This window comes from Astyanax mexicanus, chromosome 15 (assembly GCF_023375975.1).
Source record: "Astyanax mexicanus isolate ESR-SI-001 chromosome 15, AstMex3_surface, whole genome shotgun sequence".
NCBI classification, from domain to species: Eukaryota; Metazoa; Chordata; class Actinopteri; order Characiformes; family Acestrorhamphidae; genus Astyanax; species Astyanax mexicanus.
This window is the reverse complement of record NC_064422.1, coordinates 45,944,042-45,963,317: the sequence shown is the minus strand read 5'-3', so window position 1 is coordinate 45,963,317 and position 19,276 is coordinate 45,944,042. Positions and strand designations below refer to the sequence as shown.

Here is a 19,276-nt window from a genome sequence, read left to right as displayed (position 1 = left end):
CTAATAGGGTTGTTAGTAAGTGATGACAAATACTATAATAAATATATTTATTATAATAAATAACTTTTTGTGTCCTCATAATGCTTTGCTATACTTAGTGGGAACATTTCTCCTATTAAATAGTGATAAAACAGGATTTCTTCTATTAGACCTCAAAGCTGCTAGAAATAAATTATCAGAATTAATGCTAAATCTGGCCGACGAAAAAACTCATAGATTCAGATCTAGCATTCGATAAACACATATCTAATGTTACTAGAACAGCTTTTCTACACCTCCGTAATATCGCCAAGCTAAGAAATGCCCTATCACTGCATGACGCAGAAAAATTAGTACATGCCTTCATTACCTCAAGGCTAGATTATTGTAATGCGCTACTGTCTGGATGTTCCTGCAGTAACTTAAATAAACTTCAGCTAGTTCAAAATGCTGCAGCCAGGGTCCTTACTAAAACGAGAAAATTTGACCATATTAGTCCAGTACTATCAGCACTGCACTGGCTTCCAGTCAAATTCCGCATAGACTATAAAATTCTCCTGTTAACGGCTCATCACCTGAGTATTTGCGAGACCTCATCTTCTGTTATGAACCACCGCGTTTACTTAGATCTCAGGGTTCTGGTTTCTTAGTAGTTCCCAAAATTCAGAGGAGCTCTGCAGGAGGAAGAGCTTTCTCTTATAAAGCGCCTCAACTCTGGAATAATCTCCCCGAATATGTTCGGGACTTAACTCGGAACTTATTTGTTTAGTTTAGCTTTTGGAAATTTATGTTTTTGTCCCACTTTAGATAAGGCTGCAGATCAAGGGGTTTACGGACATAGGGAATTGTGGGTAAACTGAGATGCTGGTGCTGTTGTTCTCCCACCTTCTGTTGTTCCTACAACTTCAAATACTTCAAAAGACTCTTGGAAACTGGAGAAAAAAACTTCTACAGGAAGACGTCTGGCTGACCCACATGGAAACAGCAGCTTTAGCCTTTAGCTCTTTAGATTAACATGATTAAGGACTGAGTCTCAGTTTCAGATTTAGTCTGACGGAGTGAAAAACAATAACAAAGCAGCTTAGGGACACAAAATACCAATTCTTACATAATGATGCTTTAAATGAAGGTGTTCTATTCTATTAGCTGGGAATGAAATTTACTGAGGGTGTGAGTGAAAAAGTGAAAAGGTGAAAGGAGGGATGGAGGGATGGAATGCAAAGCATATAGGAGCTGGCAGACAGTCGTATCAGCTTCATCATGTGGTCATGAACCCGTTCACACACCAACAGCTCACACACACACACACATGTACAGGTGTTGGAGTATGAAAGTGAAACACCTGGTTTTAGAGCACAATAATTGATTGTGGTGACGGACAGTTCTGGTGGAAACAGGAGAGTTGAGGTGAACATTGAATTCTGCGTGATTTGATCAGCCGTGGTTTTATGTTTTTTGGATACAATCCGGGTTAGCACCCGAACATCCCTTTCAGACAGCTTCCTCTTACAGCGTCCACAGTTAATCCTGTTGGATGTGGTTGGTTCTTCTTGGTGGTATGCTGACATCTTGATGCATCACAAAGACTTGCTGTCTTGGTCACAGATGCTCAAGCAAGACGTGCACCAACAATTTGTCCTCTTTTGAACTCTGGTATGTCTCCCATAATGTTGTGTGCATTGTAATATTTAGAGCAGAACTGTGCTCTTACCCTGATAATTGAACCTTCACACTCTGCTCTTACTGGTGCAATGTGCAATTAATGAAGATTGAACACCAGGCTGCTCCAATTTAGCCATGAAACCTAAAATCCCACACTAAAATGATGACAGGTGATTCAGTTTCATTCTCCAACACCTGTGTATACACTCTCACACACACCAGTGAACGCAAATCTGCTATAAATTAAAGGAAATGAATTAATTCAGGGGGAATGTGTGCAGTTTTCAGCTCCTTTTAAACCCGGTTTAAACCCCTCGCCAATCTCTCAGCCGCCCCGTTAAACACCCGGCACACCCGGCACCAAACCCCTCCTGTCACGAAGGTCGCCACTCACCAGCGAATCGGCCGTCAGGAGCCTGTTCATTGTCCAGGCCTGTCAGACAGTGGGAGTCAGACTGCCCCTGATTGTTATTGTCAAACTCTGGACAAGGCACCTCGCTCCTCCCGCGCCCACCTGCAAGCGAGGTCAGAGGTCAAACACAGCAGCCAGGGCACAGCGCACCACAGCACAGTCTAGGTGAGGGGGGCGGGGCTGGCGGGAGGTGGGGGCGGGACTCAGGATGGATGCCATGGAGCAGCCAGGTGGGTGATGGAGGATGCAGATAGGATGCACACGTGACGTGACAGTAGTGCACACGTGACATGCACATACACAAACACACACAGACACACACATGCCTGATAGTGCTGAGTGTTAAAAACAGGGGAAGGGAAGCTTTTAGGAGGGTTAGAACACAAAACACCACAAAAACGCAGGTAATAAACACCTTATACATATATAATAAACTCATATATACATTCAGAAATAGAGCCTGACCAATCAGATTCATCACAGCAATCAAGGGCTCACAAGTGTTACCAATATTATCAATACTATCTGTATTATCAGTTACACTGTGAGTTTAATTTACTTAAATTATTTAAGACAACTGGTTGCCTTAAGATAAGAAAGTAACTTTTACTGAAAACTTAAGTTAATTAGACTTATTTTAATAGATTTTTATTATTTATCTTTGTTCTATCAATCACTTCGCATAATAATTGCTCAAGTGAACACAATAGATTTGTATTTAAATTTTAAAGTAATGTTTTTTGAAATCTTGAGCTAATTAGACTTTATAAAACTTAAATTCATTGATTTTAATTTCTTTGTTATATGAATTGCTGATAATAATAATAATTCTACTTTTAATGTTATGCGTCATATGAATGCAATAGATTTGTTTTTAGATTTTACAAATGTTTACAAATGTGGCTTTTAAAAACGTATTATTTTATGCCTGTTTTTATACTTAAAATTCATTTTTAGTAAGTTAATTTCATAGATTTTCTTTTTTTGTTATATCAATCAATCACTTTGCAGAATAATTCTATTTAAAATGTTATGCTCGGGTAAATATAATAGGTTATTATTTTTAAGTACTTTTAAAACCCTTTAGTTGTTCTTACTTTGATTGTTAGGTATAAGTTGAAAAAAATAGATTTGTATTTAGATTTTAAAGTAATGTTTACTGAAATCTTGACTTAATTTGACTTTTAAAACCCTTTAGTTATTATGCCTAAATCGTATTTAAGTAAGTTAATTTTATTATTATTTTTTTTTGTTATATCAGTCACTTTTCATAATAATTCCATTTTAAATGTTATGGCCAGATGATTACAGTAGATTTTCTATTTAGAGGTTAAAGTAATGTTTACTGAATTGGACTGTAATGTATTATGCTTGTTATTATGCCTAAATTGTAAGTTATTTGTATTGATTTGTATTTGTTTTTGTTATATCAATTGCTTTACATGAAAATCTACTTTGAATGTTAGTACCAGATGAATAAAATATATTTATAAATTATCTTTGATTTCATTTAAGTAAAATTTAAGAAAATTCTATAGTGAGGACAGTATGTATAGAATACTTAAACATATCCAATTTTACCTAAAACAGATTCATTTGTTTTTGTTCAAACTAATGTGGGTTTTATTCTGTCACATAGATTATGAAATATTTATCACAAAATCAATAAGTTTAAGTTTATTTTATCAAAAACAGCCTATTTGAATCTCCAAAATGGCTCTAGTTGTATCTATTTATATAACATTTATTATTAAATGTGATAGTTGTGTTCAGGTTTAGTTTAAATTACTGCAATAAATGTGAATACCTGGTGAGAGTCAGGTATAAATGGTCAGGTCCTATTAATAAATCCATATTAATGTATAGAAAAGTAAATTTAACTGCATGCAGTTTCCTTACACAAGTTCACTAAAACACCAAACACAAACAGAATCACTACTAACAGCAGCAGCACAAACCAGACATGCTACAACTACAACACCAGGACACCACAACATCTATTTATCCCTTATTAATATTATTATGATTAATATTATGTCCTCCATAATCTGTTCACTTCCCTATAAACTCCATATTCAACCTTTAACCCAATCAGCACACTCGCTGTAAACACATGCCCCGCCCTCGCCCACATTACCAGCCTGTACCCTGATAAAAACCATCAATAAACTGAATATCAGCTTTACACAAATAACCAGGCCACGCCCACTTCTGGGTCATTATCACAACACTGTGCCTTTTGGCCCTCAAATCTTAAAGAGTTATGATTTTTCATATTTTTGATTATTGATCAAATTTAGATTTCAGAATAAGCAGAAATCATATTTTCCAACTGAATCCCTTTTTATTTTTACTTTTTATTTCCTGTCATACGTTATCAATTTGTGGCTTTGTCACGTTGTTGATTTGTTGCTTTGATGATTTGTTGCTTCATCATTTTTTTATTTGTCACTTTGAAGATTTGTCGCTTTGTTGCTTTGATGATTTGCAGCTTTGTCAATTTGTCACTTTTTTTTGTTTGTTTATTTTTCACTTTGATGATTTATCGCTTTATTGATTTGTCGCTTTGATGATTTGCTGCTTTGTCATTTTTTATTGGTCACTTTGATGATTGTCGCTTTGTCAATTTGATGATTTGAAGCTTTGATTTGTCACTTTTTTTATTTGTTCATTTTTACTTTGATGATTTGTCGCTTTAATGATTTGTCGCTTTGATGATTTGTTGCTTTGATGATTTGTAGCTTTGTCGATTTGTCACTTTTTTATTTGTTGATTTTTCGCATTGATTTGTTACTTTGATGATTTGTAGCTTAGCAATTTGCCGCATTTTTCATTTTTTAATTTGTCGCTTTGAGGATTTGTCGCTTTGATGATTGTCGCTTTGATGATTTGAAGCTTTGTCGATTTGTCACTTTTTTATTTGTTAATTTTTCGCTTTGATGATGTCACTTTGTTACTTTTTCGATTTGTTGCTTTTAAAATTTGTCGCTTTATAACTTTGCCGATTTGTTGCTTTGATGATCTGACACTTTATCACTTCTTCAATTCTCTCACTTTTTTGTATTTGTTGCATTGTTGCTTTGCTGCTTTAAAAATGTATCGATTTGCCCCTTTGATCATTTGTCCCTTTAATGATTTGTCCCTTTTAATGATTTGTCCCTTTAATGATTTGTCCATTAGATGATTTGCCCCTTTGATGATTTGTCCCTTTAATGATTTGCCCCTTTGATGATTTGTCCCTTTGATGATTTGTCACTTTATCAATTTGTTACATTTTCACTTTTTCAATTTGTCACTTTGATGATTTGTCCCTTTGATGATTTGTCCCTTTAATGATTTGTCCATTAGATGATTTGCCCCTTTGATGATTTGTCCCTTTAATGATTTGTCCCTTTGATGATTTGTCCCTTTGATGATTTGTCACTTTATCAATTTGTTACATTTTCACTTTTTCAATTTGTCACTTTGATGATTCGTTGCTTTATGGCACATTATATTAATATTGACCCAAAATACAGCAGAACACAGAGAGACCAGCAGCTCATGCAGAAGCAGAAATCAGCACAAACCCAAACACACAGCTCTAATCACCACCTGCACTGATCAGTTACCTGAACAGGTAACACCTGAGCTTCTCTTATATGAAGAATGAGACAGTAAGAGGATGAAGCTCTCGCTCTCGCTCTCTCTCTCTCTGATTTTCCTTCATTACCCAACACCAGACATTAATGCAATCATATACATCATAACTCCCGCAGGCAGACTGCATCTTTACCCTGATCTTTAGTGGGAGAGGCGCAGTCCTCCTCGGCCACATCGTTCCCCTGTGGAGTAAAAACACATTATATTATATTACATTATATCATATTATATTGTAGATAAATTCAGAAAGTTTCAGCCCATAACTGTGTGTTTAGACTGTGTTTATGCACCTCTGAATCTTGTTCTTCAACCATGGCAGCAACAAAGTTGTGGTCATTTGACTCACTGGGCATTTCCTGCTAGATAAAAAACAGATAATATTAATTTATACATCACAAAAAACAGATCAGCATAACAAGCCTTATCTGGACAGGATTAGTTAGTTTCTTCGGGGGTTCTGGGTAATTTTCTCTTTTATGTTTGTTTTTTATCCTCTGTGATTTTATTCTCGTCCAGAACGATCATGTAGGTGTTTTTCTCAGACGTCCTCTGAGAAAATTACAGGCTGAATTATCTACTGTTTTTCTCTGAACTCCTTGCTCCTCCGGTAATTTTAGTCCCGTCCGGACGCACATCTCTGAGTTTCGTCTCCTCGCCTTTAATAAAATAGATATTTGTCCACTGCCGCGCACCGTAATTACACTTTGGGCACACCACGGTTTCCACGGAGATCCACTTAAAAAACACAACAGCGAGTGGAAATGGAGGAGCTACTGAACTCCGTGATGTCATGTGACAGAGAAAAAAAGCCTAAAAACTCACTGATCCTCCTGTTTTTACAATTACAGTCTGGATGCAGGAGTTTTATCACTAAAGTGTAGAAGTGTGAAATATTTTTATATTTTCCGTCCGGATAGGGATTAAGACACTTTATAGTGAGTGTGAGAGAGAAAGAGAGAGAGGGAGACACACACAGAGAGCATCCTGATTTATCTCTCTGTGCTCAGTAGACTTATACTTTTTCTCTGTTTCACGATGTGAAGTTCATCTTTGCATTTGTCTTTATTCTATTAATTTTACATATTAATGTCATTAATTGTTATCAAGAGTTGGCACATGTAGCAAGAGTTCAAAAGCAAGTAAGGGCTTTATTTTAGTGATCTATAGGCAGGTACTGCACTGTGCAGATTGATTTAGGGCATCAGTCAGTGTGTCTTTGCTATCTTAACTACAGGAAAAGTACACCTTGCTCAGCTCGAAACGCAAAGCAAAAAAAAAATTACTAATTCTCTTAATTAATGATGGGTGCGGTTAATTTTGGGCGTAACATGAAATAAACCAATCAGAGTGTCTCTTGCTCATTATTTGCTTTAAGAGTCAGGTGAGCTCTGACTTTGGTGGATTGCTATTGTAACGGTGCAGCTACCTGGATGTGTTCAACAAACTCTTCTCAGCAGAGGAAACTGAGCTGCTGGTTGACGCTGTGAAGGAGCTCCAGCAGCTCATTTACGGGAACAGCAATGTTATTTTATTTACTATTCTGTTTATTGTTGACTCAAATATTTAACATGTTAACGATTAACATAACATTTAAAAAGCATTATTTGGAACATTTGCATCTGCTGGTGTTGATCCACTGTGTTTTATTATCAAGTCTAAAGTCAGTGCAGTTTTGTTTTCCCACAAAATCTTACAGCACTTCATATCTTACAGCTTCCCTCTGCTGATAACAACTTTTATGGAGATGAGGATTTCATTTTCCAGCAGGACTTGGCACACTGCCCACACTGCCAAATGTACCAGTTGGTAATATATACTGTAATATAAGATGCACTAGTAGATTAATGAATGAACAGAGCTTTATTTTGTCTTAAATCCAGCTTCCCGTCTCACCTCCCCCTCCTGCTGTGAGGGTCCCCGGCTCTCAGGTGGGTGTTCGGTAGGCTCCTCCCCCTCCGCCCCGGCCAGGTAAGAGCCGGACATGGAGGAGAGAGTATCAGTGCTGATCTGAGAGTGCTGACTCTGAGACGACGCCATGGACATGACCGACTGAGCCAGACTGCTGCTCACCGGGTCTGCAGGAGAACACAGATACATTAACATACAGTTACCTGTAGAAATATATAAACCAGATACATCACTTTATCTATCTATCTGTCTGTCTGTCTGTCTGTCTGTCTGTCTGTCTGTCTGTCTGCCCACCCGTCTGTATGTCTGTCTATCTACCCACCTGTCTGCCTGCTCTGTCTGTCCACCAGACTGTCTGTCTGTTTACTCACCTGTCTGTCTGTCTGTCTGTCTGTCTGTCTACTATTTGTCTGTCTGTCTGTCTGTCTGTCTGTCTGTGTGTCTGTCTGCCCACCCGTCTGTATGTCTGTCTATCTACCCACCTGTCTGCCTGCTCTGTCTGTCCACCAGACTGTCTGTCTGTCTACTCACCTGTCTGTCTGTCCGTCTGTCTGTCAAGCTGTCTGTCTGTCTACTAACTATCTGTCTGTCTGTCTGTCTGTTTGTCTACCCACCTGTCTGTCTGTCAAGCTGTCTGTCTGTCTACTCACCTGTTTGTCTGTCTACCTACTGTCTGTCTGTCTGTCTGTCTGTCTACCCACATGTCTGTCTGTCTGTTGGTCAGTTTGTCTGTCTGTCCACCAGACTGTCTGTCTATCTACTCACCTTTCTGTATGTCCGTATGTCTGTCTGTCTACCTACTGTTTGTCTGTCTGTCTGTCTTCCCACCTGTCTGTCTGTCAACCTGTCTGTCTGTCTGTCTGTCTACTCACCTGTCTGTCTGTCTATCCACCTGTTTGTCTGTCTGTCTGTCTACTCAACTCTCTGCCTGCTCTGTCTGTCCAACTGACTGTCTGTCTGTCTGTCTACCCACCTGTCTGTCTGTCAACCTGTCTGTCTGTTGGTCAGTTTTGTCTGTCTACCCACCTGACTATCTATCTATCTGTCTGTCTGTCTGTCTCTCTGTCTGTCTACCTACCTGTCTGTTTGTCTATCCACCTACTTTGATACAGTGTACACACAGACATTATCTATTTATCTTCAGTGCTTTGAATGAAAATATATAATAACATATTTATACACAGTTATAATGGGGATGAATGAACTGATGAACTGGTTGTGTGAAGGAGCTGTAGCTGATGATCAGTGTGTGGTTCTGTGTGGTTCTGTACCTTCAGGGGAGGTGATGGTGGAGGAGAGGGGGGTTCCGGTACAGGAGGACTGATCTATCGCTCCGGATGAGGACAGGGTGAGATTATCACTCTCAGGAGTCACACCACACTGACAAAACAACAATAAAAACACATAAACTAACACCTGATACATCTTTATCATCTCCAGTACCATGTACCAGCTCTGTACCATATAAATAATACACAATCTGAAAAATAAATGTAAAATCAGTAATAAGCCTCAATATATACAGTATCCTGTAGTGTAAGGGAGTTTAGTTGGTTTCTATGATCCGGATCAGGTGATGAGTTTGTTTATTTAAAGCTTTTCTCCCTCTGTTTGGTTTGTTTTCACACGGGCACAAACCTAAACGCATCAAAATGCGCACCAATAAACCACGAAAGCACATCGTCTCCTCTGATTGGTCAGAGCTGTCTGGCACAGGAGTGAGAAAGTGAATATAGTTTAACACAGAACGCTAAATATTTGCTGCTGTGCTTTTAACCAAGTGTTTTTAATGAGTCGTGCAGTACACATAGTGCGTGCAGTGAACGCAGCACAGACTGAGCTCTCAGTGTGTAAACAGCATGGAGCAGCCGCAGCAGAGAGAGTGTTCGTTCATAGCTGTGGTAATTAGCATTATCTGGATATTATATCAGATTAAACTGTGTTTTATCAGCAATTTAGCTCAAATAAAAGCAGTATATTTGATAGCTGGGTCCGATTGAGACCAGATCACGTTCTCACCACAACGCTATTAGATTAGATTAGACTGTGGAACATGCTATAAAGCTTTATTTATGTATTCAGTTGCTAATTAGTACAATTAAAATTAAGTTTCATTTTTTTATTGGTTTTATTTGTAAATTTTGACACATTTCACCCATTTTTACCATTGTCAGAACATGCACCCATTCAGATCAGTTCCACCACCAGTATTACTTTCAGTAACAGAAATATATCTGTTTCCTTTTTTTGTTGTTTTTGCTCACCAAAAGTTATAGTTGCTGTAGTCTTTGTGTATGTAATAGAGAGATAATAGTAATATAAGCAAAATTACAGGGAAAAAAGTGGGGGGGGGGGGGGTGGAAGAGTGAAAAAAGAAATCTTTGTAAAGCAAAACAAAACAAAAGGACAGCAAAAAGGGGGAAAATACATTAAAAAAGACAAAATACATGAGATAAATAAAAAAGCATTTGTGTTGTTTGTGGATATGCATCGATAGAAAAGAAAGAAAAGAGGTAGAATAAAAGAGAGATATAAATAAATTACCATGCCCATCAGTGTAGATATAAAGGAGTGAATATGAGAACTGTTGGTGGGATGTAAGATAGCAATGAGCATCACATATTTTAGTTTTTTTTAGTTCAGTTATTTATTTGTATTTTTATTGTATTATGTAAAAGTTAGTTTTAGCTCATTTTTTTTTGTTGTATTAGTCTTATTTTCTTTTTATCTTAATTTTTTATCAATTAAACCATACCTTTTTATAATAATTTTATTATTTTCTATTTTATTCTAATTCTATTTTTATTTTTTATCTATTTTATATTTTATTTACTGCTATTTGACAATACTTAATCTAATATCTGATTTTGTATTCTTCACTGAATATAGAAAACACTGATGATTTTTACCTCCTGCTGGTCTACAGGAAGTTTCCTCCTGCAGGCCTGAACCTCGGACTCGCTGCAGGACTTCTCGTCCTCCTCTTCAGGAAGAACCGACGAATTCTGAGAGAGGGACCTGAAGGAAACCCACAGTGCAGAACGTTAATCTGTATCTATCGTATCATAGCGTATTATAGCTGTGGCTTATCTATAAAATACACATTTTAAATTCACAATATAAACGGTGCATTATCGTAACACTGTTTTTAAGTTACTACATTATTCTTCATGTGTTTCTCCAGGTGTGTGAACAGGTGAGGTGGGGAGCAGGTAAATCCGTGACTCACTTGGAGCCGCTCTTCTTCAGTTTGAGCCCCTGGCTGGAGGTGGTGGAGTGCTCTAAAGGTGAGGTGGAGTGCGCGGCGGTGTGGTGGCTCTCGGTGCCGTACGAGGGCAGGGTGCCGGAGACGTGGCCCTTGGCCAGGCCCTGCAGCGGGGGGGCCGCAGGTGAGGGGTTCAGGGGTCCGTTCAGGGCCTCCAGCAGAGACACGGCCTCGTAACCTGGAGGGATGTGCTCGGAGGTCTGTAACACAAAACAATACACACACAGTCCTGAAACTTACACATCAGAATTATACTTTCAGCTTTTTTAACCCTTAGATCCCTACAGACGGATTTCCCGTCTAAAGTCTCACCTTGTGTTCTCAGCTTAATTACTCAGGAATCCCTTCACCCATAAACATAATCCATATATGGTTAGAAAGGGCGGAGCTTACTCTTTCTAAAAATAGTGATCACATCCCAGTGCGGTAAAGCTAAATCTACAAGAAACCCATTGAGAGAAAAACACCTAAAAAAGTGAAAAATCTCCTTCCCCAACCAATATTATTTACCTTTAGTGCTTCAAACATATTTATATGATGTTTCAAACCAAATAATATCAGTAAATAAAGACTCAAAAGTGTGAAACTACCTGCTTTACTCAAACTAAAGCTAGGTATGGTGTGCGCACTACTTTATATAGTTTTTAATAATTTTACTCGCACATTTTTACTAAGTAGTTATTTTGCACTAAACTAAATTTTTATTTATTTAGACAAAAAAAAATGTAGATTTTTATTGTATATAGTTTTCTTTGTGTTTCCTGATTAAAATACTGAAAGGTATAGGCTGCTCTGAGTGTCAGGTTTTTAGTATCTACATGTATCCTAGAGGTGTGATTATTGATTATCAAGAAAAATAAAATAAATCCACCTGATGCTGTTTCTCCATGTATTTTATCAAAGTAATAATTAATAAGCCATGTAATGAACTCAAACATCAATATTCTTATTCTTTCAACTTATAAACACTCTAGTTTAACCATTTGTGAAAATATATCTTGGGCGTGAATTTATTTAGTCTGCACATTCAAATATAAGTAAAAATATATAACAATTCTGCTTCCTTTTACATTTTAAATGATGATATTTTTGAGCAGCCGTATGTCTTCTGGAGTAAAAGAGATCAGGGCATGTGTCTGTCTGATATAATTACTGTGTTATAAGACCTGAAAGAGGAACTGAAAACAAAAACGGAGAAAAAACACAACAAAACAGCCTAGAGTTCAAAGGGTTAACAAAAAACTGTAATATTAGACAAAAATAACACACTTTTTAAATCATAATATTATGTAGTAAAGGGAAAAAAATATCCAGTTACTTGGGTTTGGGATTTCTCTTAATAAATGAAATATTTTACTCAGGTAATAATAATCTTTTATTATTTGAAATTAAAATTTGTTTGATTATCTGAAAAATGTAAATATGACAAAAAAACAAAAACAAGCAACAATTTAGTTTTAAGTCAGTTAAAACTATTATGTTTATTTGTCAGAACCAGCAGTGGTGTTCCCCATTCATATTTAACGTAATGTTTAATTATTTAAAATATATCTAAAACCAAACAAATTCTAACCAGCAAAGTTAACATTTTATTACTAACTCCATTGCTAATTATTATCAATATAATCAATATTTAGTGCAAGAGGTGTTTCTTACCTCTAACAGGTGATGATTCAATTAGGATAATTCACTCGTTTTTCATAAATAAAAAATACATGTTCGAACTTTTTTAATGTTTCACTACTTTATCACTTTTAAAAGACCGACATATAAAACACAATAGTTTTACATAATATTAAAACATAACATTGAAAAATAACATTGCAAATTAGTTTTAGTTTTAGTTTAATATGTGAGATGAACCATTATCATATTATATGTTAATTACAGTAATTAAAGCAAACAGAAGTTTCATACTGAAAAAAATACTGGAAAACTTTTTTTCCTAGATCTTCAAACTTTAAAACGGATCAATTTGACCCAAAACATGAGAGGAGGCTTAAAAAAACGAATTAGTTATAAAATGGTGCATGAAAAAAGCCTATGAACCAGTTAAATTCAGCTAAACTAACAGATTTAGGAAAGTTATTCTCGTCTCTTTTAGAAAGAGGTTTTGTTGTGAGAGTGAAATGGTTTTGGTGAAATCACTGTTTAGTTGAATTCCAGCGTAAAGAAGAATAATAAAGGGCTTTTAGAGATAAAAGCAGTGTTTTCTCACCGAGTGCTCCTCCGAGTCTGATGTTTGAGAGGTGATGACGGGGTTAAAGCCGCTCTGAAGAACAGGACTCAGCTTCTTCCTCAGAGCTCGGATCTGCAGCAGAGCTCGAAACGCTGAAAAACAATCAAATAAAACAATAAAACACAATAAAAGCTTTTTTTATGTACTGCTGAGGATAAAAACACAGAGAGAGCTGACTGAGGTGATCTGGGAATGCCAACAAAACACTGCAGAGAAATTACAGCACCAACCAAAAGACTGGACAGATCTGCTTATTCAGTGTTTTTCTTTATTTAATGTTTTTTACATTGTAGACATAAAAAATGGTAAAAAGTGTTATCCCTCCACATTTATCCCCTGATCTAAAGCTGATGAACTGAGATGGTGATTTGAGGTGATTTAATTGGGAATGAGCTTGAGCTTCTTTCCCAGCATGAAAGAAAAGCAGCAGCTATTGTTCAGCACCTCCAGAAACTCCTTCCTTCAAGACTCTGAGAAAACTATTCCAGATTGAGATTAAAGCACCAAGAGTCTGCAGATCTGCTACTTATCTCGAAGAATCTACAGTATATTTTAACATATTTTGGTTTATTTAGCAAAATTATTCTTTTTGTTTAATAAATAATTCCATGTGTTCTTGTAGAGCTTTAATATAATTTATAATATTAAATTTACAATGTAAAAAAATCCTAAGAAAGAAAAAATACACTGAATGTGAGAGAAGAGGTGTGTCCAAACTTTTGACCTGTACTGTATTTACAATGTTGCCAGATACACAGTAAAACAATTAAAAACATGAGTTAACTCTTTCACTTAGTTTAGTCAAAAGTTTGCCTACATCACATGCGAAGGTGGGTGTGGTTAATTTTGGGCGTAACTTGAAATAAACCAATCAGAGCGTCTCTTGCTCATCATTCTCTTTAAGAGTAGATCAGGTGAGCTCTGACTGACTTTGGTGGATTGCTATTGTAACGGTGCAGCTACCTGGACGTGTCCAACAAACTCTTCTCAGCAGAGGAAACTGAGCTGCTGGTTGACGCTGTGAAGGAGCTCCAGCAGCTCATTTACCGGAACAGCATTGGATGATGTATGGGTTTAAGGGTAGGGCAGAAGGGAGAGCTGATTGGCTTAGCTGCAGCAGCAGTTTAAAAGGGATTTAAAATATAATATTAATTAGAAATAATAAGGATCAAAATAGTAAAAAAATAATAAATAAAAGAAATACTAAAAACAAATTGACACATAAAAATTAGCCAATGAGCTTCTCTTCGAGCCGCTAGTGAGGACCACCCAGCCCTATCATATAGCAACTATTGACTTTTAGTTGTTACCTTTACTTTACTCAATAATACTGTAAATAAGTGTTATTTATATAGAACTGTATTTATATTTCTGCAGTAGATTAGATGTTTAAACGTGATCTGCAGTAGGACTGCACTTACGCAGGCGGCAGATTGGGCAGCAGTTAGCTTGGTAGCGCAGGGTATCTGCACAGGCGTTGCACAAGCACAGGTGTCTGCAGGGGAGGATGAGTGTGTCGCGCACATCCGACAAACACACCACACACTCCGCACTGTTATCACTAATCTCATCATCAGCCACCTGCAAAACAGCACAGTTAAAAATGCTTAAAAATAACAGGTTGAACAGTTTTTTTAAAACAATATTTTTAATGCATTTTTCTAGTGCAAAAAATGTAAATTAGAATATAATTGATAAGTTACTTTATTTCAGTAATTAAGTTAAAAACTCATATATTATATACAGTAGATGTATTACACAAAGAGTGATCTAATTTAAGCTTACAGCCAATGAAAACCCAAAAATCAGTGTTTCAAAAAATTTAAATATATTATATGAGACCAATTGATTATTTTGGTACGCAGTGCGGGCAGTGTGCCAAGTCCTGCTGGAAAATGAAATCCTCATCTCCATAGCACAGAGTTTTCCTGAAAAATCTTACAGCTCATGCTTCCCTCTGCTGATAACAACTTTTATGGAGATTTGGATTTCATTTTCCAGCAGGACACTGTGAGCACACTGCCCACACTGCTTACCAAAAGTACCATAATCATCAACGATAAAAGAATTACGCGCATAAAACAGATCACTCTGTGTTTAATACATCTATATAATATATGATAGAGTTTCACATTTTCAACTGAATTACTGAAATAAAGTAATTAGAAAAGTTATTCTAATTTTTTTTAGATGCACTAGTATGTATACAGTATTTTCACCATCAAATGCAGATCAAACCAAAAGACACATCATTTCACATGATTCACATTGGAAATAAATGAAATAAATCTATAATAATAATAAAATAATAATAAAAAATAACAGCATAAAAAACTAATGTAAAATAATTTAAACAAAATAAATACAAATCATACATAATTGAATAAATAATAAATTATATAGATGCATTTAAAAGCGTACCACACTTCAAATTTCTCAATATCTTGTAGGGCTGCATGATATATCATTTAAGCATCATCATCGTGGTGTGTACCTCTGCAATAGTCACATCGCAGGACGTGCGATTTCAGTTAAGGCAATAAAATCAAACACGTCATGTTGTAATGTTTTCTGTTTTGATCCTTGACACAAGAAGTAGATACACAGTGCTGTCTCTGTGTCTGCGTGAGTGACAGGCTGCTGCTGCCTGAGAAGCGTGAGGGGGAGGGGCAGGAGTAAAACACGTGGTAACCACACGCATGGCCTCCATCCACATGGTTGGGCACGTGCTTGTAAACGTGAGCACGTGTGGAAAGCTGTGCTCCTCAGTCCAGCACAGTTTAGCAGTGCAGATATTTCCAGTTACAGCTGAATTCACACTTTTAATCCCAGAAAAACGTATTAAAACTCTTATATATCTTTTAAAAAGCCATTTAAATGCTGATTAAAGGGCTAATTACTGTTGTTTTGCTGTTTTTCTCGGGTTTTTAGTTGAGCTCAGCTCTGACTCAGCTCTTGATTGGTCCGGATGTGAGACAGTAGCGTGCGGGTGGGGGCGGGGCTAGTGATGTCATGGGCCCTGCATTGTTTAATATCACGATATATATATATATATATATATATATATCGTCCAAAAAAAAGAACTTTTGCAATGTAAAATGCTTCCAATATCATGCAGCACTAATATCTAGGTCTTAATATATTTTTTCTAATTCTCCTGCTTTTATTATGGTTATAAAAGTCAATTTTTTTCCAGTTTGACACAAGATTTCCCAATACTGAGCTATCATCCTTCTGTCCTGCACTTTTAACTCACTTAGTGAAGCTAAAAAACTTTAAAAAAAGAAAAATAAATAGTAAAAACATATTTAAGTATGGTTGAAGTGAAGGTCAGAGCAGTGCTGAGTGTTAATCCCGTCCCAGCGCTCAGTAAAACAGTGAGGTTTCCACTGATCCGTTTTAAGAGAATGAGATTAATGACTTACTTTAGATTCCTGGCTGTTGTATTTGTTTTCTATGCCATAAATCTCCTGCAGTAAATAACTAACACCGTCCACCTGTACAGAGCAGCAGGAAAACTCAAGTCACAACTCAAACACCCTACATTAATTCCATTAAATCACATTAATTCAGTTTAAAAAAGGGATTAAAAAATGATTTTTCTCACCACTTGCTTCTGCTTCAGGGGTTTTACACAGTAGCTGCCGTCCATGTGCTGTAATAAAGATAATAAAGAGAATAAAGAGAATAAAAATAATAAAGAGAAGAAAGAGGGGTTTTGAGTTGGGGTTTAATGGTACGCAAAATTCACAATTCAGTTCACAATATTTCCCTTTATTTATTCATTTATTTATCCCTACTATTAAGGAACACATAATGATTAATGTAGTAAACTTAAAAGTGTTAAACAAACCAAATTAAACTAAATTTAACTCAGTTTCTGAGGCTGGTACAACAGAGGGAACTCTTACTCTTTTTTTCCCTGAGGAGGTCCTGATGAGTGCCAGTTTCATCATAGTAACATTTTTTATGGTCTTTTTTTGCGGTGACTGCACTTGAGCATGCTTTCAAATCTTTGTTTATTTATTTAGTTATTAGTTATTTTATTTATTTTTGTAATATGAAGGAACACATTAGAATTTATATAGTAAACTTATATAGTAAGTGTTAAACAAACCAAACGAGATTTGTCTTTTTTTAAAATGAGAAACCTGACGAGTGCCAGTTCCATCATCATAACATTGTTTTTGATGGTCTTTTTTTGCGACTGCGTCTTTCAAAGCTCCTGAAATTCTTCTATTCGCATCGACTCATCTTGATTTTGTCATTTAGAGCATTTATTTACAGAAAATGAGAAATGTCTGAAATAACAAAAAAAAGAAGCAGAGCTTTCAGACCTCAAATAATGCAAAGAAAACAAGTTCATATTCATAAAGTTTTAAGAGTTCAGAAATAATCAATATTTGGTGGAATAACCCTGGTTTTTAATCACAGTTTTAATTTAATGCATCTTAGCATCATGTTCTCCTCCACCAGTCTTACACACTGCTTTTGGATAACTTTATGCTGCTTTACTCCTGGTGTAAAAATTTAAGCAGTTCAGTTTGGTGGTTTGATGGTTTGTGATCATCCATCTTCCTCTTGATTATATTCCAGAGCTTTTCAATTTGGTAAAATCAAAGAAACTCATCATTTTTAAGTGCTCTCTTATTTTTCCAGAGCTGTATAGTTGATTTAGGGTGAAGACCAGCACACGCCTCCTCTGATACATGTGAAGTCAGACTCCGCGTCTTTTTGAACTTTTTTGCCGAGTAGCATCACAGCGCTAACGCTCGGAGGAAAGCGCAGCGACTCGGTTCTGATACATCAGCTCACAGACGCAGCTTTGTGCTGATCCACATCACCCTAGGAGTGATGAGGGGAAAGAGAGAGCGCCATCTACTGTACTGTACCCACCCAGAGAGAGCAAGAACAACTGTGCTCTCTCAGGGCTCCGGCAGCTGATGGCAAGCTACGTGATGGGGATTCGAACCAGCGATCTCCCGGTCATAATGGCAATTAATGATTAATATGCATCATAAATAACTAAAAAAACTACAGAAACACATACAGTACCTTCTCAAACGTTGCGAGAAGAATATGAGAGTGTCCTAAATGATCTGTAGGAAACAAAAAACACAATAAAATAAAAAATAAAGCACAGTAAATATATGTGTGCTGATTAGGAAAATGTCTGTGTTAATAAGTTTCAGCTCACCGTCTCCTTCATCCACCACAGCCTGAACCACCATGGGGAAGATTTCTTTATCCATATCGAATAAAAGCTGAAAAATAAACAGAGTGACGTTACTATGAGTCAATATCAATATAATATAGTCTTCTGTATAAAAGCATAGTTTAAATTTCATACAAACACAAAATAATCAATATTTACTCTGAATTAAAACATTATTACACATTATATATATATATATATATACACAGTACAGGCCAAAAGTTTGGACACACCTTCTCTTATTGAGTGCGTTTTCTTTATCTTCATGACTGATATTTACATTGTAGATTCTCACTGACGCATCAGAACTATGAATGAACACATGTGGAGTTTTATGTACTTAATAAAAAATGAGCTGAACCTCCACAGTCACCGGACCTGAACCCAATCCAGATGGTTTGGGGTGAGCTGGAGCACAGAGTGAAGAAGACAAAGGAGCAACAAGTGCTAATAAACACCTCTGGGAACTCCTTCCTTCCTTCAAGACTGTTGTTGGAAAACCTTTCATTTCAGGTGGCCACCTCTTGAAGCTCATTGAGAGAATGATGCCAAGAGTGTGCAAAGCAGTAATCAGAGCAAAGGGGGGCTATTTTGAAGAAACTAGAATATAAAACATGTTTTTTTAGTTATTTCACCTTTTTTTATTAAGTACATAAAACTCCACATGTGTTCATTCATAGTTTTGATGCTTCAGTGAGAATCTACAATGTAAATAATCATGAAAATAAAGAAAACATAGTAAATGAATAGTGAAGTGATCTATCAGATTATGAAGGAACACATAAAGAATCATATAGTAACTTAAAAACAGTGTTAAACAAACCTAAATACTCTGTGAAGAAGCTTTTACACATCTCTGCTGGAATTTTTCAGTCAGTTTTATAAGATTGAGTCTCCTGGAATTCAGGCTTTCAGTTAACAGTTAACCTCTCTATAAGTATCGACTCTCTCTCT

General features: G+C 36.4%; 1 protein-coding gene across 3 annotated transcripts in view; it reads right to left on the bottom strand.

Moving 5' to 3' along the window:
- The window catches only part of rnf157 (ring finger protein 157), a 42,809-nt gene that overhangs the window by 8,082 nt on the left and 15,451 nt on the right, over positions 1-19,276 (bottom strand). For 2 of the 3 annotated variants that reach the window (XM_022686568.2, XM_022686566.2), the window contains exons 6-18: positions 18,305-18,371; positions 18,163-18,206; positions 16,715-16,762; positions 16,533-16,604; positions 14,529-14,688; positions 13,087-13,199; positions 10,833-11,068; positions 10,513-10,621; positions 8,875-8,983; positions 7,589-7,770; positions 5,986-6,054; positions 5,829-5,877; positions 2,036-2,155 (exon numbers count right to left, since the gene is read on the bottom strand). In XM_022686568.2, coding sequence (XP_022542289.1) covers positions 2,036-2,155; positions 5,829-5,877; positions 5,986-6,054; positions 7,589-7,770; positions 8,875-8,983; positions 10,513-10,621; positions 10,833-11,068; positions 13,087-13,199; positions 14,529-14,688; positions 16,533-16,604; positions 16,715-16,762; positions 18,163-18,206; positions 18,305-18,371 — 1,378 coding nt within the window. The remainder of the gene's footprint in view (positions 1-2,035; positions 2,156-5,828; positions 5,878-5,985; positions 6,055-7,588; positions 7,771-8,874; positions 8,984-10,512; positions 10,622-10,832; positions 11,069-13,086; positions 13,200-14,528; positions 14,689-16,532; positions 16,605-16,714; positions 16,763-18,162; positions 18,207-18,304; positions 18,372-19,276) is intronic. The other variant, XM_022686567.2, reaches the window with a different exon arrangement.